The sequence below is a fragment of the Fringilla coelebs genome (genome assembly GCF_963513975.1).
Source record: "Fringilla coelebs genome assembly, chromosome: 16".
Lineage (NCBI taxonomy): Eukaryota > Metazoa > Chordata > Aves > Passeriformes > Fringillidae > Fringilla > Fringilla coelebs.
Genome location: NC_140042.1, coordinates 7981022 through 8003609, shown reverse-complemented (window position 1 = coordinate 8003609; position 22588 = coordinate 7981022). Strand labels below are relative to the sequence as shown.

At 38.9% G+C, this 22588-nt stretch overlaps 1 protein-coding gene across 1 annotated transcript in view; it reads right to left on the bottom strand.

Moving 5' to 3' along the window:
• Positions 1–22588, bottom strand: part of SMG1 (SMG1 nonsense mediated mRNA decay associated PI3K related kinase) — a 59921-nt gene that overhangs the window by 5761 nt on the left and 31572 nt on the right. Inside the window, exons 26-56 of the mRNA XM_084216316.1 lie at positions 22086–22195; positions 21567–21714; positions 21041–21200; positions 20290–20410; positions 19392–19640; positions 18827–19111; positions 17685–17829; positions 17273–17411; positions 16753–16983; positions 16483–16660; positions 15713–15874; positions 15223–15440; positions 14894–15048; positions 13760–13982; positions 12582–12828; positions 11791–12020; positions 11028–11276; positions 10508–10646; positions 10311–10420; positions 9487–9705; positions 8871–9061; positions 8079–8251; positions 7420–7699; positions 5989–6261; positions 5640–5874; positions 3960–4186; positions 3131–3281; positions 2849–3038; positions 2153–2622; positions 1049–1186; positions 23–175 (exon numbers count right to left, since the gene is read on the bottom strand). Coding sequence (XP_084072442.1) covers positions 23–175; positions 1049–1186; positions 2153–2622; positions 2849–3038; positions 3131–3281; positions 3960–4186; positions 5640–5874; positions 5989–6261; positions 7420–7699; positions 8079–8251; positions 8871–9061; positions 9487–9705; positions 10311–10420; positions 10508–10646; positions 11028–11276; positions 11791–12020; positions 12582–12828; positions 13760–13982; positions 14894–15048; positions 15223–15440; positions 15713–15874; positions 16483–16660; positions 16753–16983; positions 17273–17411; positions 17685–17829; positions 18827–19111; positions 19392–19640; positions 20290–20410; positions 21041–21200; positions 21567–21714; positions 22086–22195 — 6199 coding nt within the window. The remainder of the gene's footprint in view (positions 1–22; positions 176–1048; positions 1187–2152; positions 2623–2848; positions 3039–3130; positions 3282–3959; positions 4187–5639; positions 5875–5988; positions 6262–7419; positions 7700–8078; positions 8252–8870; positions 9062–9486; positions 9706–10310; positions 10421–10507; positions 10647–11027; positions 11277–11790; positions 12021–12581; positions 12829–13759; positions 13983–14893; positions 15049–15222; positions 15441–15712; positions 15875–16482; positions 16661–16752; positions 16984–17272; positions 17412–17684; positions 17830–18826; positions 19112–19391; positions 19641–20289; positions 20411–21040; positions 21201–21566; positions 21715–22085; positions 22196–22588) is intronic.

Genomic DNA, 22588 nt, shown 5'->3' with positions numbered 1-22588 from the left:
GTACTGTACTTATCCATAGTACCTGGCTTGCTCTTTGACTTTCTTTCAGTACAAGGTTTCTTCTTTCAGCAATAGTGGCATCAAAATCTTGCAAGACAGGGGCCAGGGCAGGATTAGCACCTCCTGCCCATTTTAAACGCTGCTCAATACTTGCTTCAAGTGCTGCTAGTTTCTCCTGCATTGAGGAAGAAAGAAACCCATATAGATAATTCATAGAGATATACAGCACTCTAAGCTTGGCTTTAAATAAATTATGCATATATAACACATGCAGACATTTTCTTATGTCATACCTGTAAAATACTGTGGCATTCATGATGAACAAATGTTAGTTTATGCTGTTTAAAAGTTTATTTCCAGTACACATCACAACTAGATTTGATTGTTATATAAAGTCTACCTGTCTAGACTTTAACTCACCAAGAAAAAAAAAAAAAAAAAAGCAAAAGTAATCAGATTTCTAGACTAAGAATAATATAACATCATAGGAGTTCCTCCATTATTTTGCAAATAATTCAATAAATTATTATAAACAGTACCTTCACAACTGAAAAAGGAAATTAAAATTCAGGAAGCTAAGCAGTATTTAACAAACAATTAAACATTCTATATTACTTGCACCAAAGAAATCTAAAATACTGAGCAAAGCCACAACATACAAACCTTAACACAGAAGAATAAATGTGCCCATTTCTATAAAGGGAACTTCTGACATTTAGCTATGAAAAATGACAGTAAGGATTATCTAAGGCACACAAACTTAAAGAAAAGGAACATTAGTAGCCTTCAAAAAGAAAAATATTTTCACAGATTTATATTTTTCCTCAAAGACATTTACTGCTATTCAAAAGAACATCCTGGATGAGACAGCAAACTCAAACAATATGACAGTATCCATCAGACAGACTGAAAGAGATCAATGACAATACCCCCACATTTGTGTAAGACAGCAAGCCAGATAACATAATTAGAAGGTGGCAGATGATTTGCAGTTTGTGTTTGCCACATTTCAATGTGCTGCTGAACAACCCTCCCCAAACAGCCATACCTGGACCGTTGCAATGGAAGCTTCAATCTGACTGAGCGTGTGAAGTTTCTTTTTCATGTTGTTTAAAATTGCAGAACGAGGTGGAGGAGTGACAGAAACAGCCTGGGGGCGACTGATGAGGAGATCTTCATGCTGCCACTTTAAGAAAGCAACAGCAACACCTGATTATCAATATTGCATAAAATACTCTACATCACAAACAGCAATTCCAGTGGTCTGGTACCCTTTATAAGTAAGGGCACTTAAAAGGGCTGCACATCAGACAGTACCAGCACAGCTTAAAGTCCTAAATCATTCTGGAGCATTCAATTATACAAGTAGCTGTAAATGATGTTTTGCTGGCTTCGATATTTATACCATTAATCAGTCCACTAACTTACTAGATATGATTTACACACATCTTTTTAATCTAAAGGAAAAGCCATCAATAATCAGAAACAATTCACTTGTGATACCTTAAAACAAAGATAATTTTGCTTATCAGTCTATGAAATGGTTTATTTACTGACCTGGAGAAAGCCTTGTCCCTTATAAAATTAAGACCACTGATAGTACAGCACAACAGGATACTTGTGTAAAGGTACACAATGGCATTTATCTAAAGCCTCAGAAGAGCATTTTTTAGGACTATTTGTATTTTTAATGAAGCAAATAGTAGAGCAAGGAGACAGTCAATGAATTAAAACTTAGAAGGAAAGGTACAAAATGACATTCAGCACCTCATACCCTCTGTTCTAAGCCATCTCCTCCCTTAAAGTCATAATCTGAGAAAAAGGGGGAGGAACGGGACAGCATTGCTGGTAAGAAAGCCAGAGAATGACCTATTTTCCAAACACCAACTTCATGGCTATGGAAAAAAATTACATGTATTGATTTAAAAAAAAAATATGTTGAAGAATTTGCTTCTTGTAAAGCAGCTAGTCTTCCAGAAAAGCTAGCAGTAACACTGTTCCTTATATATTTACAGCATAATTATAACCAAAATACCTTATAAAGTCCATTAAAATACCTTAGAACTTATTCAACAAAATATCATATTTGCTGTGCTCAGACACTGTAGCTCAGGCTCATTTTTCCCAGCCCCAGGCTGTGCTGGGCTCTCACCTGGAACATGGCAATGTGCAGCTGCACTCTCTGCAGGCTGGTCTTGCAGGAGGAGATGCTGGTTTCCAGTCTGCGCACCAGGTCGTGCTTCTTCCAGGCTGTGTCGTAGGAGCTGGCCAGCACTGTGGCCCTGTTCATCACCAGCTGGGAGAACTTGCCAATCTGGATGTTGTGCTCCACCGCTTTCTTGCACAGGTCATCCACAGAAACTTTGCTTTCTGCTCCAAAGTCTTTAGCCTCTACCTGAGCAATGATATCGACACCCAGAGCGCTGATGAAACTGCACAAGGTCAGTCCCAAAGCTTGATTTGGAAGGCCAATTAAAAGCTGCCTCACAAAGTCTGCTGTAAAAGCCTTAATTGGCTTGGCCATTTGATCTTCACTAAAACAAGAGTTCCTGTAAAGGGCTTTCACATTGACAATTTGAACAGGTCCATTTACTGCATTCTGATCTTCAATTGAACTGATTCCTTTTAAAGGGAAAGAAACAGTACTTTTGTTATAAATGAAACATTTGATGCATCCAGAGTAACACCCTAATTACAAACACAGCAAAAGCACAGGAATTCATTTTTAGTTGCTGCTTCCTTACCACATATCCAGGGTAAGTTACAGCAAAAGCGACCACTTTATGTCCTTCTGAACAGGATGAGAAGTGGATAAAGGTATACTGAATATTTGATAACATTTATTTACCTGACAGTGTCTTAGAGAAGGTACCACAGAGCCTGAAAAATTCTTTAATTGTCTGCAGTCTCTTCAGAAAGAAAATTTCCTCCAGGACTTGCCGATTATTGTCATCATCAAAGAAGTTAACCTGGGTGCTGCGGGCTTCCCTAATTATGTCAATCTTACGCCAAGCAAGAGGTATCTCCATCTTGTTTAGCTGAGCAATGTAAAGGAAATTAATTAGTTTGGGTTTTTTGGAGGTTTCCTAATTTTGACTCAAACAGTATTCCAGAAAGAACAAATCCATACCTTTTCAATCAATAAACCAAATGCAGTTTCCACTTGAGCAAACATTCCATCAAAAGCTACCAAAAGCATCTGACCAGCTGACATTTTGGGAGTTTCATCAACTGAACCATTTCTTGGCTGAATCAGTTCACCATACTGAGCATGAAGTACTCTTAATGGGAAAATAACAAAGAGAAATTTGCATGGTTTCACTTAGTCCACAAAAAACAGAATTTTCTTAAACTGTCCGATTCCACAGATTCACCGTACCATGGCTGGACCCACAACAACTGGCTCAAGGAAAACAACACTTGAAGATTTTGAATTGGTTTGTTGTGTACCAAGCACCTACCCAGAAATTTACTGTTCCACATTACAAGATGCACAAGTCTTTGTTCACTCGGTGTTTTGTCTCATTTTGCTTTTTTAATCAAGTCACTGACTCATTAAGCAAAAGCTACTCATCAAACCTCCCGATAAGGAGTGCCATGGTTACAAGCTCTTCTTTTCACAGGTTCCTCCCACAAACTAAGGAACAAGTTCCTATTTTTAGCATCCTTTCACTTCAAATATAAAATCACAACTAGGTATTTTGGAAGAAGCTGACTACCAGAAGTCAGTTTTAAGCAGATGTAAGTGTAAATTGCCACAGCTCCATATTTCTGTGTATGCATGTGGATAAACACACAAACACAGAGGAGGAAACAAGTGCACACTTTATACCCTGCACTCTGCTGAAGGTATTCTTGGGCAAGAAAAGCCTGTATAACAAACAAAAAATAATTTTAGACAAACTAATGTTCTTCAGTCCTCACTCTCTCACACCTGAACTGAAAAAAAGGTGATTTACCTTGCAACATCAATGTAATGAGTGTGTGTCTCCTCCTCTATACCCATAGCAGCATTTCTTAAGTAGGCTTGAAGAGATTCAACCAACGTTTGCAAAGGGACTCCATCAGTTGTTTGCTCTATGAGATTATCCAGTTCATGGAGCATACTCTCTAAAGTGTACTCTCCTTTCATTAGGCACCTCAGTGCTTCAGGGAAAATGATCTGCCGGAAGTTGGAGTTCAATTCCTGTTGGGAAGTAGGTATGAAAAAGTAAGAACTTTTCCCCTTCAAAAAGTATCACATGCAACATCTTTAGTACTACACCACCTTGCAGCAGACATTATCTAAAGTATAACATGATGGTGGTCAGCCAAGAGTCAAAAGTGTGCTTTTGGATTAACTTTGAAGAAATCAAGAATACTTTAAACCCTGTACAAAGCCAAAGCTTTGACATCTGTAGCAATGCAGCAACAACCATCTCCACAGCACCAGCAGCAATACCTGACAGCCATCCTCAGCAGAGGCTGGGGGACACAGAGCTCCTAATTTCTGATCTGGTTTCATCAATGTCAGCTTTTCTTTTCCATTACATAACTATGAGCAAATTAAATTATTTACTGAATTTATGATTTGTTAAACTGATTGGACTAGACAAAGAAAAAGTAGCAGAAACTTGCCAGGTAGTGATAATTTTGCCACAAAAATCAATACAGGGAAGAAAAGCAGTACTTTAAGTGGCACAGAGCAATTTCCCCCAAGCAGAATGCAGCAGGAGGGCTAAAGGCAGCTGCAGAAAGAACCAACATGCTCTGTCTCCAAAAGGAGATGAAACACACCAAAAGGACTGGTTATCTTGACTGCCAAGTGAGCAGGGAGCTCAGTGAGTACATCTTATCTAAGAGCTGACAGGGAGGACAACAATGTGTGGGTGAAAGATCCCCACTGCAATGCAGTGAAACTGCTGCCATGCACATTTCTGAAACAGCTCTGAAATGTTACAACTTCAAAGAGAGAAAAAAATAAAGTGATGAAAATCCAAATGCACTTATGCAGCTTGATAGGAAAATATTCCTCAAATCAATACAATGGAACCAAAAGCCTCAAAAATCTATTTAACCAGCCACAGTTTATAAAGCACATTAGTCTTCAGCAGGTATTTCACTCAGACTGCCCTTCATGGGTTTTTGTGTTTTATTAATTCTCAACCATAAAATCATAAATGCATTTTTCTCCTACCCAATATTGGAGACAGGGGCCTGTACAACAGCTTTTCTGAGTTTATTTGAAACTAATTTGAGTCAGGTGAAAATAAGTAAAGTTTAGCAGGAGCAGAAAACAGAAAGAACCCAATCTGAAGAGTTTGGAAGTTGATCTGGACTGCCAGCAACAGAACAGAAAAATTAAAAGGAGACATGAAGCTGGTGTGCCTAAAATGTCTTCCTCAGGGTTACTTACTTGACAGCAGTTTTTTGCAATTTCTCATGTATAGATCAAAACAGTTTCTTTCAACCAATAAAAATGTAAATGACAGAAGCAAATGCCTGTTCAGCTCAATCAAATACAGCAAACAGGAGCAAGACTTATGAAAAAATCTCTGCAGCATCATAAACAAACACTTAGCCCATTAAGGAAGAATCCATCAAGAATGACTTCGCTGAAGCCTTGAAGGATGGGGGAAAAAGTAACATAAAAGAATCACCTGAAGTGAGATATATACTCCATTGGCTAAGTGAACGGCTTCTGATGCTTCCATGGGGTTCGGGATGTCCAAGTCCTGGGGTACAAGATGGCACTGCTTCAGCAGCTGCACAAGGCACGTGACATTCCCACTCATGCTGCAAAGCTCCTCCAGGAACCAGGCTCCATCTCTGGAAGTCAAATCAACCAGCTGCTCTCCAGCACTGGACGCCGCACCTTCCATCATCAGGTTTCGCCTGGAAGAATTGAGACACTTGGACACGGTGCCTGCTGCCACACTCCTCACAGCACCCATCGCTGACTGTTCCTGCGGCGTGGGCTGCACCGGGACCCTTCCCGAGGGAACTCACCTGGTCAGGGCGCACAGGGCCGAGATGATGACGCTGGCCAAGCTGAGCGAGCCCTCCTCGCCGTTCTCGTGCAGGAACACTTTGATGCAGCGCTCGATCTCCTTGAGCTGCTCCTCGCACACGGGCACGGTGACGGCCTCCTGCTTGAGGCGCTCCACCTGCCGGATCAGCCGGCTGTTGATGTCGGCCGCGTAGCGCTGCAGCGTCATCTCCGTGGCCGTGATGAACTGGCACACGCTGGGCGCGGGCTGCGGGGCGTACTGCAGCTCGTACCTGTGCAACACAAGGACAGCCACTACATTTCCCCTTCACAGATTGCTTTCTGCTCTGCAGGTACGAAAAGCACTACCCTTCCTAAATCACCTACTGTGTGCAGCTCTGGGCCAGTTCAGGAAGGATGTTGAGATGCTTGAGTGCATCCAGAGAAGGGCAACAAGGCTGGTGAGGAACATTTGAAGGAACTAGGGTTGTTTAGCCTGGAGAAGAGGAGGCTTAGAGGTGACCTTATTGCTCTCTACACCTTCCTGAAGGGAGGCTGTAGGCAGGTGGGGCTGGTCTCTTCCACCAGGCAGCACTGACAGAACCAGAGGGCACAGTCTCAAGCTACGTCAGGGAAGGGATAGGTTGGACACCAGGAAAAATTTTTTCACCGAAAGAAGAATAAAGCACTGGAATGCTCTTCCCAGGCAAGTGGTACAATCACCATCTCTGGATGTGTTTAAAAAAAGACTGGACATGGCACTTGGTGCTATAGTCTAGCTGAGGTGTTAGGGCACAGGTTGGACTTGATGATCTTAGAGGTCTCTTCCAGCCTCATTATTCTGTGATTCTGTGATTCTTAACTCTAAATACTGCAAGAGGTTGATGACTACCTTAACAATGCTTTTACAAGGTCCTAAAATGCACCATATCCCACATCTATTTGGAAGGACATAAGACAACTGTCCTTGAAACAAAGAATGAATAGAAGATAAAAAGAAAGGAAAGAGATTTCAGAGGAAATGCTCAAATATAATCTAGATCTTTTAAGCCAAGCCATAATCATGTTGAAACAGCCTGACTTAAGAAAAAAAGAAACTGCTTGAAAATCTACTAGATTAAAAAAAAAAACCTTTCCTTATTGATTTTTAAATGCTAGAAGTTTCTAAAACTCAAAATATCACTACTCTGAAGCCACAAAGGTGAATTCTCCATTTGTTCATTACAGGACAATGTTACTTGATTCTCCTGTTGAAGTACACATATTAAATTCTGGAATGGTATTTTTAAAGCAGTTTTTCATATTAATTCCAAATTTCTAGAATTACAACTTAATGTTGGTTTGCTTTATAATTAGATAGGTCCTTGCAAAAATATTTATTTAAATTACAAAATTGGGGTGGTAGCTTGAACATTACATTCTTTGAACAAGTCATTATTCTGTCAACTTACTTCCTAAAGACATCCTGACAACGCTCTATGGTCATGTTACAAATGAGCTCTTCCATCCAGGTTTTCCACTGCTCTATTCGGTGCTTCTGGAACACAGCTTTTGGATACTGCAGAGCTACTGTTGCATAGTTGTGCAATTGTTCCAGGCAGCCACGCAACACAGATCTTCTCTGCTGCAGAAAAGCACCAACCTCTCCTTCCAGCTGTTCACACTGGCTGATTAGATGTGCCTGGCCTGCATTTTGCAGAAATGCTGTTGCTGGGACATAACTGGGAGGACCTTTTAAGAAAGAAGGTTAAAAATAAAGATATGTCTGAAGACACGTTTTATACAATACAAATACTGAGCATTAATATCTTTTAAAAATTTTTTTTTTTAACTTGTGATAAAGGAAGCACAGAGAATTCATATTGAGAATTTTGAGCACAAGGTAAGAGAATCTCATGCCCAGGTAGGATAAGACAGACAAGTTCCTTCAGACAGCTTGGCACTGAAACCTTGAAGTGCTCTATATCACCCTTGTAAGAAGCCCCTTTCTTTTAACTTATTACATACAGATCATTGCCTTTAAGTTAGAGAATACTCAAAATGCCTCCTGATATTAAACTCAAGTTATTCTCAAACCATTAAAACCACCCCCAGAAACACTCTTTTGTACCTAGGTCCATTTGTGTGCTAATTTCTTGGAGCAGACTTGCAAGTTGTGTTGCCTCTAAATTACTGAAGGCAGTTTGGTAATGGGTTATCCACTGCTCAAACTCATTCAGCTTCACCTGGATGGCTTCCTGGACAGCTCTTTGTTGAGACTGCAACTGTGTGTGCTCAGAATACCTGAATTATTGAAGCCACAGAATCAAGTAAATACTACAAGAAAGAAAATACTTAACACTATAGAATACAGAACAGTATTGAACAATACAACTTAACCAGGAAATGAACATGTTCTCACCAATTACATTAAACTAACAGTGTTGCATTATTAATTAATTCTGTTTTCCTATAAACTAATTAATGCCTGTGCCTATTCATGCAATTCTGAAATACTTGATTAATTTCAAATAACCTTCAAAAATAACCTAAAGAATTAGAAACCTACAACAAAATATTTTTCTGCTATTTATCAATAGCTCCCTTATGTGGATTATAATGAAGGGACACCACTTTCAGAACATTCCCTCTCTTGCCTTGAGGGTCAAGTGTGGAACTTGGACTACCACAAGTTATAGTGATGGAGTATGAGGTGCAGGACATGAATAAGATTTCTCAGTAGGAAAAGGATTACTCAGCAGAAAAAGTTCTTCTGTACAAGGAGTGACCTGCTTACTGCAAAGCCTTTTCCCAGCTATTCACTCACATACAGATTCCTAACATTTAATCCATAAGTAAATTGCTAAAACACCATCTGTATTGAAGTGTGAGACTTCTGACAGAATTCCTGGCTCCTCTGTACCTGTTCTGAAGTGTGTGGGAGGGATGATCCACTCCTTCTGCACCTTCCAGAAATTCTATCTCTTCCAGTAGTTTTCCTTGCAACTTTTCTACATCTGTTAACTGCTCCTGCAGGTTCAGGTACTCTTCTAAACTACTGTCCAGTTTTGGCAGCACAGCAAGCATTTCATCTCTGTTCTTAAACCAGTTAACCTGCAATCAAGACACAGATGTTACTGAACTGCACTAAATCAAATTGACAGCAGAAGGTAAGGATATGGCAGAACCTAAGCCTTCAACAATGCCATCCATCTAGCACTGCTTCCAGTGCTACAACTGCCAACAGACATTCTTTATTTAAACTGCTCTCTAAACCTCTATTGTTATTCTCCTAGCCCAGATTCAGGCAAAGCACTAAAACATGTTTTAGAATTAAGCATGCAGAAAGTGAAAATTAAATACTTGCAAGTTCAATAGAAACCCTTCTCTTCACATAAACTCAATTTATCACAATAAAATTCATGAACTATTGCTGATATATGATCACATCTTCCCCCATTCCCAAAATGCAAATAAATAAAATGAAAACACAGAGCTTACTTAGGATTAAAAATAAAAAATTATTGCAGTAAACTCACCTTTATCTCGGCCACCCTCGAGGAAAAGAGACTCCGTGTAATATCCCTTTCCATTTCCCTTTTGCTCTGCTTGTTTTCAGCCTGCTGGCCACCACCACCATAGACAGCCCCAGCAAATCCTGCCTCTCCTCCAGCTGTCCAGTCCACCAGTGGATCATAAACAAAAGCCTCCAGCAGTGTAAGCAAAGTCTCTCTCCCACGCCGCATTATATGAAGGACCTGCATCATATTTTAAACAGACTCGTTCTGATTCTGTGTTATCCTTGTAAAACAGTGGAAACTTAGAGGGAAAAACTGCACTTGAGTAGGTACAGAAATCCATAATGTATCCCTAACTACTACAGAGATAGGAAGAACACCACAGGGGGTACAAATGCAGCTAAGCCTGCGGGAAGATCTAGCCTTCCATACAAATTCTATGCACAAGCCACAGATACTTAAGGAGGAAAAATCTCCCTTCCTCAGAGCATTTTTCTATTTAAAAACATATCTGTCATGTTTGTACAGGATGAATCCCAAAGGAAGAGGGCAAGAAAAAAATCTCAAAAAAAAAAAAATCTCAAAAAAAATTCAAGAAAAACATTACATTTTAATCTACAACTAAGAGTCCCCCTTTCACCCTAAATTTTAGTTGTACCACTACTTACACGTGCATTTATCAGACAATCCCATGTTTCTTAAATACCTACCACAGGATATAGCTAAAGTAAGCCCAATTAAAATCACATCAGAAAGGTGAAGGCTCCATAAACCAGTAGGACAGAAAAGTTCTAAGACAGTATTTGGCCAGTGATGGCTCTCAGTTTTCAGATCTCCAAGCATACCTGTTCACAAGAAAGCCTGAACACCCCCTCCACTCCTGTCACTCCCAGGGCTGTTTCAATGTTGTGTGTCATCCGGAACGGAACCTTCTCTGGGACCCTAAGGCTCTTCCCTTTAAGATAAAAAATTAAGTTGTCTCTTTTAATTGCTAAGAAAGAAAACCTTTTATTTGAATAACATAGAGCATTTTTTAAATTACCTTTTTCAAAGCAAACATTATAATCTATGTGGACAACTTCTCCTGTAGTCATATCTATAAGAACATTATCCAGATGTCTGTCTCCAAGACCAATGATGTAGCCAACCATGGACATAACTGCAGTGGATCTTGCATACGACTTAAAAGAGAGTTTCAGGAAAAAATTATTTGTGGGAATCCTCTGCCAACACATTGGACTGACTACCATCTTAAAACATTACTTTAAGTGTAAGTGTAAAACAAATCAAGCCCAACTTATTCCAAGCAGTTTTCTATTTGTTGTTTGACGGTATCTTACAAGAGTTTTCATTTTTCAGGCTGATAGTTCTAGTATAATAACGTAGACTTATCTGGTCTATACCCATGTTTAAATTCAATGGCACAATTGCCAACACTTTGTCAAAACTCACAGCAGCACCAGCTCTCCAAACTCACAAGTACCACACCTCAGGCAGTTGGTGCCCCTCATCCCATTAAAACCACAGCCTCTCCTATGTAAAATACAGCTGTTGTAACTCACCTGTGTAACTCTCCACCACTCATCTGGTGTGGTGCATGATGACCAGAGCTCCTTAGCGAGGAGATTTGGGGGAGTTGCTTCCATCAGCTCCTCCAGAACAGCCCTCATGACATTCAAGGGCCAGTCACGACGTGACACGTCGAGACTAAGCCCAACTGCCTTTAAAGCAGGTCCAATTTTACTGTAGTAAAGTTCACTGGGTCTAGGAACTATTCCAGGGTTCTGAGGGGTCTGGTAAGAGTCCTGAGCCTAGAAGAGAAAAAATGGTAGTTGATGTATTAGCACAGAAACATATCCCAAATTTTGGTGAGAACTAAATATTAAATCAATGCCTTGACTGAGCATGACTTCTTCAGCTCAGAGACTGCTTTCAAAATTCAGAGGTTAAGGTCTAAATAGACTAAAAACACATTGCTTCAGCCTAATTCTACTCTCAAAGTAGATCTCAAATATAAATACAAAAACTGTATTTAGAATGTAAACAAGATACGGAACTAAAATAATTTCAACCAAGGTTAATTCTATTTGTAAAAAACAGTTATCTTGAACTATCATGCCAGAACAGCATTTTTATATTACATACTGTAATTATACATAAATATTGACTTCTGGTGAAGTCCCAAGATACATGAATACACAGAACCCTCCTGCATTATTATGAACAAAACACAATGTAAGACCACATGACTTAGAATCACAAAGCAAATCAAAACAAGCATTTCTCTTCTGCCTTGTCCCACTCAGCACAGCACAGAGCTGTTACCTTTTGTGCCTGCAGAGCAGCCTCTCGCTGCTGCCAGCGCTTGTACAGCCCAAAGAGAGGTGTGGCTCCATCCACCCACTGGATGAGGCCTGACCTTGTCCCCAGGGGTGTCACCGAGTAGTGCCTGGCGTGGAACCGCGGCGTCTCTTGCCGGTTGATGGTGGCAAACATGGTGTTCACGATGGATAAGAACTGCATGATTCTCTCATCTAGGTGCAAGTCTTCCAAACCTGCAAGAAATTTGTTTAAAATTTAGGTCCTAGATAAAAAAATTCTCCTAAAGCCCAAAATTTAGTATTTTTTTAAACCTACTACATTTCAGACTATGACTATCTTCATAATATGTAGATTAAGGATGAGTTGTTTGGCCTAAAGCAAAGTGTTTACATGGCATTCACCTACCAGTTTATGCCAACTTGCTGTGTGAGCAGTACACACAGTAGCTCCAACATAACAAATAGGCCTTTCCCTTGCAGGCAAAACAAGAAGTCTCTAAAGTTGTCTTTTATGGGCTACATTAAGCTTCTGGAAAACTGCATCCAGCTAATCCTATCAATATCCATGCTTCTGATGAAAGCCTTGTAAAGAAGGGATTTGAATTACAGTTTCACATGGCAAAATTCCTTGAAAAATATCTGGTGAAGTGAAAGGTAGGGAAGAGAGAGCAAACTCCTCTCTCTATCATTCAGGCAAATAAAAATAGAGTTGTACCCCACAGTCTTCCTAACTTTAATACAGTCTAACTTATAACAAGAGACAATACCTGGTATGGGAAAAATTCTATTACTCACCTTTGAACAGGTAGGGATAGTTCTTCCCATCTGAACCCAGGAAAAGCAGCTTTTTAGGTTTGGTTTTGGTTGGGAGGATGGTGATGGTGCTGCCCACACTGTGGATGGTGACTGTGTCCCTGGTGGACACCTCTCCAGGAAGTGCTATTTCAGTGTTCATCATGGCAGCCAGCCAAGGACTGATTTCTTCAAGTCGTAAGAGGTAACTGGCCCGTTTCTGTGCTCTTTGCTGCAAGCTCAGCATTACCTATTCCAAAGAAAGTTTTTTCTTTTAGGTTGATGTTCACCTTAACAGTTAGCAGTAAGAACAAAAACACCATCAAACCAGACTTAATGGTGCTCATCTTCCAGAAAACGAAGGTTTTTCCTAAACTCCTTTGCACCCTTGCCATGCTGTTAATCCACAGTTTAGGATGAAGATTACAAAAACTAAACAACATCCTCTATGCAGCAAATATACCCTGTGCAGTGATAAGAAGCAAAATCACAACAAATCACGCTCCTCAAGAGGTGTGCTCCTGTATTTATAAATATCTGAGCTGTGGTTAAAGGCAGCAGTATTCAGCAACCTCCTGTTTATAGCTGAATGCTTGTCTGTTCTGCAAAGCAGAAGAGCAAGTACAAGTAAAAAAGGTCTATTTGCATGTAAAACCTCTGTTCTGGTTTTAAAAACACCAGGCTGGCTCTGGAGAGACAAGTGAATATTTAGTTTCTCTTCAGATCCACAAGCTAAGAGAAGACGACATAATTGACAAAGGACCTCTGGGAAGGGTTGATCATTTGAAGGTTGCTGCACAGCCCAAGGACCATGCTTAGATAAACAGAATTAACTTGTTAAAACTTAAATCAACTAAACTCAAATACCACAGTTTCAGAAAGACAGTATTTAAAAGAAAGCCCTCTGCTCCCAAAGCTGACAGCATTCCCCACAGAAGAAGCTGCAAGATTTGAAAAATGTAATTTCAATGGGTAGAAATGCAATAGCAGACAATCAATAGGACTGGCTAGAGGCAAAAATTAGGGTGTTTTAATGCCCAGTTTGCCTGTGCTGACTGCTATGACAAAATTTCAGGCTGCAATTTTGATATGGAAAGGGAACAGCAAGAGAAGGAGAGGGTCAAGCACATGGTGCAGCAAGAGCAGCAAGTGCCTCTACATTGCACTCTTGCACGTGATACCTCTTTAAATGGGAGCCAGCTGCTTCCAGGTTTAGCAGGATTCAAAGGATTCTTAAGCTTCTCTAGAGCATTTTCAATTGCATCTCCATAGTTATCCTGAAACCACTTCTCATGAGGAGTTTCTGCAGGAGCTGCAGTGATGCTCCTCACGTGTTCCAGAGCAAACACAATGGGCTTCATCAGAGCTGTGTGCTTTTCACGCATGATTGCTATTTTCTCCTCTCTGTTATAAAAAACACACAAAAATCCCTTCTTAATGCCATAAAACCAAGTTCTCACAAGGACAGCATTAAACAGTAACTGAGACATTGAAGAACTCACAAAAATTATTACTTCCCTAAAATGAGGTCTTCAGTCTTATATTAAAATGAAGAGTATTCCATTTCACCTTGAATAAGTGTTCCCCTGAACCACACCTTTTTTTAAAAGAACATTTGAAATGCATTGTTCACCAGCAGAAACCTTGATTAGAAGCTCTGAGCAGAAATCACTTCAATAAAAGAAATCAGTTGCTTAAAGGACCTTTTTACTACTACTTCTTGAGGATGCACCAAACTATAAAGAAGAAGAGGCATTCAGATCATTCTGTTCTCCCATTCCATATCAGTCCTGACTACAGAATACAAGAGGCATTCTTAAGTTTAGCCAGGTGCCCAGTGAATGGATCTGCTCTTCCACTACTCTTCACAGGAGAACCCAGGTGAGGGAGAAAGACAGACTTGATCAACACTGAACACTACAATCAGATCAAGACATTCTTGCTTGCTCCAAATATCTGCATTTACAGTTATGTTTAAATAGATTAAGCATGTTGAATGGTGTATGCTCATTTCATCTGACTTGGAAATGGAGAACTATAGGATCTCATCATCCACAATACAATATACATTGGGTTCTAACATGTTACTACTAAAGAAATCACAACATGGATTCACAGGTAGACTGTTTCACTCATTTGACTGAAGAAGTAGCTGTAGCATAAAATGTTCCTGAAATAAGGTCCCAGGCTTACAAAGCAGCAGCTGGGATAGCATGGATTCAGAAACAACACCACTGCTAATTAATTTGACTGTTTACTTCCCCAAGAATAAACATTTGTTATGATTATCCCCTGTATTATGGAAACTGACATACTTCCGTAGTGTGTTGTTGTTTTGGACCCTCTTGACTTCATCTTCCAGCTGCTGAATCCGTCTGAGGACGTACATGTGCTGCTGCAGGAGAACTCCCAACCAAAGCTCATCCCAGAGAACCGTAACCCTGCGCAGCTCAGCCACAAGCATCTGAACCTGGAGAAGGCAAGAGTCACTCTTCAGAAGAACTAAAATTCAGATTTGTTTCAGTAGATGAATGGGTTGGAAAAAAGACAGAGACGGCAAACTTTCAGTAGGCCAATACCCAAGACACATAAATTACATATTTGTGGTTCAAGCACCCAAGTAACATACATTTAGATTATTTACCTGCAATACCATTGTTGGATTTGCAGCAGAGAGTTTCTCCACAATTTTGCTGTAGCAATCTTGCATCATTGCTTGATCTTCATTTAATCCAGCTTTTGTATCATCTTTACTACTTTCTTGGGAAGCTGGAGTGCTCCCTCCATCACATTCACCACCCAACAGTTCTTCTCCTTGTATATTACCAAGCAAAGTAGGGATGGCAGAAGGCAACTTGTTTCCTAAATTAAAAACAGATGATAAAATATTAGCTACAGTAAGAAGTATCACTCCAGCTTATTCAGCATCAGGTCCCTATCAAGTACTGGTGAAGTATAAGAAAAATTTGCAAAATCTGGTAAATCAGATTAAGGATATCAGTAAATTCCCATAATAAAAATATTCTTAAGATCAAAACTGAGAAAACAAAAAAAACACCTCAGCATCATCCTGCCCAGTATATAAAAATATAGGAGCTTAAGTTTATTTCAACACTTTTTCCTTTTCTCCGTACCTGAAGTCTGGGATTCACTGCTAAGTGAAATGGTTCCCACTATTGCAGGATAGAGGATGAGATGAGGAGAATCCTGAGCAACTCGACAGAGCAAGTTGCAAATGCTCTGACGAACGTACACCTCTGGGTGATTCAGGCGGGAGAAAAGCTGGGGAATAATTCCTGCAAAAAGAGGAAAAGGAAATGTGCTGATTCACTTCATTCCTCTTCAAATTAGATAGAATTTTATTTTTAAAAGCATGCCTTTTTTTTGCGTAGGGAGAATGTAAATCAAAGAAGTACAGATTTACTAATTTACAAAAAAGTCCAAAAGAAAGTGCAATTTTACAATAGGTGGCCTCCTCTTCTTTGTCTCCCACACTAACTCTATAACCTTTAGGGGGAAGTCCCTGAACAACCAGAACCTGCAGTGTAGTGACAAACAACTACTTCTGAAACATGTGGCTTTAGTCACACACCTTTCTCAACTGTAACTAGAAAAAACCCACCTTGTTTGTTTTTTAGAGTGGTCATATGATGTAATTCTTCACAAACCACATCCCCTTTCTCCTTTCTATGCCTTCAAGTGGGGGAAGGAGGGCATCAAAATCTGTGCTTATATACTTTACAATCAGAGTATATGGCAGACTTTAACATCTTCAGTGACTTAGTAAAAGACAGAGTCTCTTTTCCTCACACTTAAAAATTTTATCAAAGTGCAATGAACAGCTTTCTGCATTTAGAGAAAATACCTCAAAATCAATTTTAATAGCTAGATAACATATGCTTACCTCTCCAAGGAGCAGTAGGTGTAGTTTCTAGCCCATGCTCTAGATACTGTCTAAGTTCTCCAGCATGTTTTACAAGCAATCGTAACAGTCTCAGGGTTGCCATCACAATTACATCATCAGTGCTTTGCTCAGAGGTGTTTCTTAAATGCAGTCTGGGATCTTCTTCATCAAGTGGAACCTTGAAACATAGAAATACTCCTCTAAGTCAAGTATATAGCTCATAGCCTCATTTAGAAAACTTTGTAACTTGGTTTCCACATTAACACTAACCTGCCCAGCATTGAGTTTGAGGAAAGTAAAGTATGCACTGCAGGACAGTTTATAGAGACTGAATATTCTGTCTACAACTTTCCTCCAGACTTTAATTAATCCTTCTGTTGCATTTTCATCAAGATCTGAAAGCCAGGGACAACTTGTTAATAACTGACGCCATATCACATCCACCATATCATCTTCTTCATTGTCCTCATTTTCAGTGATTTGTAGAGTCATATCTTCATCCTAAATGCAAATAAAGGGAAAGCACATTTGATTAAGTCCTCCAATAATTTCTACAAGCAATCTTAGTTCCTAAGTCAGTTCTTGCCTAGCAGCTCATGCAACTGCATTACTTGATCGCATCACCATAGTTCCTCCAACAGCTGGGTTACCACATAGCTAACAGATGGTTTCTTGTACTGTCTGAATTTTTACTTTAAGACATTTAAAAGAGTTAACATGCTGCAAGAAGAGGAAAATAAGGTTCATGCTGAAGCTGAACGTTTTTTCAAACAAACCAATCTTCACTTACTTGAATCCCGGCTGGCCGACACACTGCCTGCCCAAGAATGCCGTAGATTTTCTCTTTATCCTCCTCTGCAATGTTGTCTGGGAGCAAGCTCTGAACCTCGGACTTCTCCCGGGGCAGCAGCCGAACACCTTCTCCCTGACTGCAACAGTTAATGAATTATTGATCCCCATTACATGAGTATTTGTAGAGCTACTGCAAGTCTTTTATATAAAACTTTTTGAAGGAAGAAATCATCTTCATCTCAGAATTAAGTTAGCTTTGTTTTACAGAGGCAATTAACCAGGAGAATATTCATTTCTCTGCTCACAGGAAACTTCAGACCACATACAACAGTAATCATAAATACACAGATAAGGTTTAACTTAAGAAAACCAATTGTGCTGTACAAATTCAAGCATTAGCCTGTATTTACCTGGCATTATCAACTACTTTGCGGCCCCATCTGTAAGCCCAGCTAGCCAGGGCTGCCCAAGACTTGGCTACTTCAGGTGCCTGTACTGAAGACAAGTGATACAGCTGGCCCAGGATGAAGTCTGGTTCTCCAACTCCAATGTTTACTGTGATGGGAGAAATAAAGTAATGTGTTACATTGTAAAACCTAGTTAGGCCTTCCTCAGCACAGAAAATAACAAGCAAAAAATTATGGGTATACAGTATTTTTTTAGTAAAATTAACACCCAACAGTGCAAAATTTTCCAATATGCAATTATTTTTCAGTTCTGACACAGCTTCAAAATAAAGCCTAGTTTCCATTTGCCAACAACCACTGCTGACACTCTACAATTCCTTCCTCTTTCACAGAGAGGTGGAACTGAGGCAAGGAACTCATGACCTCCAAAGGAGCACAGTGCTTCAGAGAGAAGACTTCTAGGAAGTACCCAGGGCACTGTGGCTGTGTTTATTTGTGTATGTATTTATTTTCTTTGCCATCAAGTCAGATAGCACCTACTGTTTAACATCCACCAACAGCTCTACAATAATGCTGGCTCTGCATGAGAGGAATGAAGTTATTTATGAAATCCAAGTTTAAAGAAACACAGAATTTATCTTAACACTCAAAGAAAAGTCTGCTGGAAATTAGAAATGAGAACACATTCTGCAGCAACAACAGAAGTGTTCAGACTAATTACAGATTAAAGATAATGAAAAAACCTAAAGTACTTTTCACACTTAGGGGGGCCTTCATAATATAAATCCTGTCCGTGCTTAAACCTGAAAGATCTAACTCAAACTTCAGCAAATACACAATTTGAAAATAAACACACACAGGACAATAATTGATATCCTCAATACAAATAAATATATCCCAGTTTCTTCCTCAGGCCACCATTACTTGAAGAAGAAAAATATAACAAATATGAAATATCAATATTAAGGTGTTTGGGCTTTTTAACTGTGTATAGTTACCTCTTGCACAAAATACACACCCTTTACACATGTATTAGGAAAACAAATACATGAGTGATGGAGCACTTAGTCTTTATCAATATAACTGATGTTATCCTCACTATATTTTAAACTAATTTTAAAAAAGAACAATGAGAACAAACGTACCTGTAGATTCACTTTCAATCCTGGGATATTCATCTTCCAGTGTATTAACAGCTGGCAGCTCAATCAAATTATATATGTTTTTAGACAAGGTAGACAGGCCACTGTGATTCTGCTGCTGTTGAGCTCTATATACTTGTTTCAACTGTCCTGAGATCTCTTTCCATTCTGCTTGAATCCATTTAGCCAGTGTGAGAATAGATTTAGCAACTGCATATTCAGCTTTGGCAGATTTGCAGAAAGATATGGCACAAGAACTCAGCATTTCCATGGCATGTGTTGACTGACCTGAATATCACAGAAAGCAGATCTTAAGTATGCTGTTATTATTTAAAGCAGTTCTGAAATTCAGCACACTCAGATACAACTTGTAGCAATATACTTTTACACAGAAAATTCTCTTTTGAAGAATGACAAGCATGAAAAAACTGAAAACACTTTCAGACAGACAACAGCTAACGGGATGAAATCAGTTCTTAATGATACTGCTTTATTGTGACATCAAGTTGAGGAGAATTAGCCTGGTTATAAGGAAAAAAAGCTCAAGTCAATACTACAAAACACTCACCTGCTGTGTACAACAACTTTGTTTTCTCGATATCAAGTTCAGGACCCCATTTTTCATCTATCTGACCTGGTGCAGACAGTTTTTTAAAGTGCTGGACTAAGTCCTGTGCAGTGGTGGTTTTCCCCAGCTGCACCTCGCTGCACTGGGCCAGCAGCCGCGTGGCCAGGGCGATGTTTCCTCGCTTCCGTGCAAACTTCGCTGCTGTTAAGCCCAGTTCCATTAGATGGCTTTTGATTGGGACTGTTGGTTCTAAAGAAGGGAGCAAGACGTTGTAAACAAAAGCATTAAATCACTGTCTGACACACAGAGAACTTCTGCCCAATATATTGTACCTGGGCATCAGTAAAAATTGCTTCAGAAATTTAGATGACTTCATTCCTGCCTAGAATATTTATATACCCTATCTTGAATAAAAATTATATCCATGGATTATCTGCTGGGCAAAAGGTTTTTTTCCCCACTATAACCATTCTTCTTAGCTAATAAGCTTACTTTTCCCCTGACAGAACTTTTTTTTCTCCCATTACTTCTTATCAAACTGCACATTTAAATGGCTTTCATGACTGTTTGTGAAGACCCGTTATTCATAATGTTGAAATGTTCCAAAGTGGAAGCAGTTAAAGTATGAAGTGATGAGCAATTAAGGGGTTATTAGGAGAGGAGTATACAACTATTAAGCACTTCAGAAAATTGTTTTTTCTTTTTGACACTGTCTACATCACAGGACTAATCAAGACAATGACTAGTAAAACAAGACATCTGAAGGAAAAAAACTTCAATTTTAAGAAGTACTTCATCTAAAATACTAGAAAAAAGACATAGCTGCTGCTTTCAGCAGACAACTTAAGTTCAAATTCTGCATTTGCTTTTCTCAACACCATAATGAGAGCTTACACACCTTTAAGCTTTTCCATCAGTTGATTCTGGTACACCGTGTACCTCAGGGCATGCATCCATGGCCTTACATCGTGCTGCTTGCATGACCTCAACGCTTCATTGAAGAGAGGTATAAGACAGTCCTGCAAGAGGCACAGAAGTTGCACTGCTGTCTTGAGAGACAACTTTGCTACAATGCATTTTCCTTAACTAAAACCAAAGATCATTTTTAGAGCAAACATTCTTATTTATAATAGTAACCACACTGTAACTAAGAGAAATATGTTTTACGTTTGATTTCGAGAGGACAACACTAAGAACTGCTCAAAATCAAGTAGAATTGTCTTCTGAACAATGTGATTAGAAATTACATCTAGAACATTCATAGTGGTTGAAGTCTGACATTCAGTTTTTAATTGCTGAAGTGCTTTTTTCATTAGAATATTTTTAAGTTGTTTTGAAAGTAAATTAAGTGCATGCTACAATGTATTCAGAGAAGAAATACCAACACTCTAAAAGGCAACTATCAATAACAGTTCAAAAATACTGTAAGTGTAATTCAAAAAGAGGTATATTTACAACTATAGAGAGAAGTCCAATTGGGATGTAAACTTATAAAAACTTGGGTCAAGGCACATTAGAAAACTAAATGAGGTCTTTTTACAGCATGATTAACAGTCAAAACAATTAATGCACGTTTTACATTCAACACTCCACAATATGACAGGGCAAAAGACATGATCCCAATTTAGCTTTTAAACACCCAGAATTACCTCTGATGTCAGCCTGTTGCATACAGTGTTTTCCAAAGCAGAAGAGCAGTACAACTGAAGAGTGCTCAACACCGGTAAAGACTGAGACACGGTGAGCGTGGAAAGCCTCAAAGGGCCAATAGCAATGCGGGAGGTTTGCTTCAGGTACTTTATAAGATTTCTGAAATTAAAGGATCAGGACAGTCATTTTTCTTAGCTAGACTGTAAGAGCTACTAGGGATATCAAAATTACTGAAGAAAAAATACAATCAGTATCTTTAAAAGGATGGTGAGAAAGTGTTGCAATATCATACAAGTTACATTACAATACTTGATTATTAAGTTGACACAGAAGTACTTTATCAACTCAAGTATTTTATAAACTATATGAATTCCATGTTAAACAATCTTATTTTTCCTCAGTAAGCTTATGACTCACAACAGCTAGAACTGCCATGGATGCTGAAGCTTTACACAAAGTTATGTTTAACAAACTAGAAAAGGTTTTCACAGTTTTCACATTAATTCATAGCACATTTCAACTTACTCAGATATTGACTGCCACTTTTGCTCCTGTTCTATGTGGTTTACAGCTGTTGCCAGACATACTGAACTTCTCAAAAGCTGTACTTCAACTGCTTTTTGAAGTTCTCTTGGATCAGGACTCAGCATATTAGGAAGGAGCTTCTTCATGTCTACATGGAGATTAAACAATTGAAACCAACTAGAACTGCCAAATTTTATCATGTTTCACCATCTGATAATGCATTTTTCACAGTAAGGAAAAAAACTTTATTTTAAAAATATATCTATTTTATATGTGTATGTATTCATAATAGAAATTCATCACAGATTACTTATAAACAGTCACATTAACTCCAGAAAACAAACTGGCATCAATGTTTAGGATGACCATTACCAATCATTTTGAAGCTTGATTCTTAAGGGTCAGTCCACTGAACACAGCAAACTGCATTCACAAATTTCAGTCTCATTTATAGAGGCAGATACACAAAGAAATATTCACTTTTGCATTTGAAGTAAATGTTAATTTATGCATTTATACCTATTTTTTCTTTGGATCCCCCTGCAAGCAGGTTGATATTTTCTCCTGGTAATAATTCTAGCTGTTCAGTGCATTCAGTAAGTTGTCCAGACTCAAAGCTGCTCAAAGATCTGCAATTCAACATTTATAGTTTTATTTTCATATTTCTTACTTCACTCCAGTTGCCAATTATATTACACAGCAAAAAGAAAAGACTCAAGACTAATTCCAAATCCTACAGAGCACTTATGACTAATTCTAAGCAAAAATCTCAATTATGACATACTTCAATAAAAGGCACAAGTTCTGTACCAAATGAATTAATCCAGCACCAAAGGGAAAGAAGAGCCCCTTTCTCTGACAGAAGCAGTCACCTTTTTAGACCTGCAGGATTTTATTTCACTGCTTCCTTCTGTACTTTTATTTTCAAGTTAAAATTTCAGCCAAAAGGATTTTACTATGTTTACCACAATCATGCAGGAATGGAAAGCAATCAAGTTGTTAAATAAAAGGAAACTATCAAA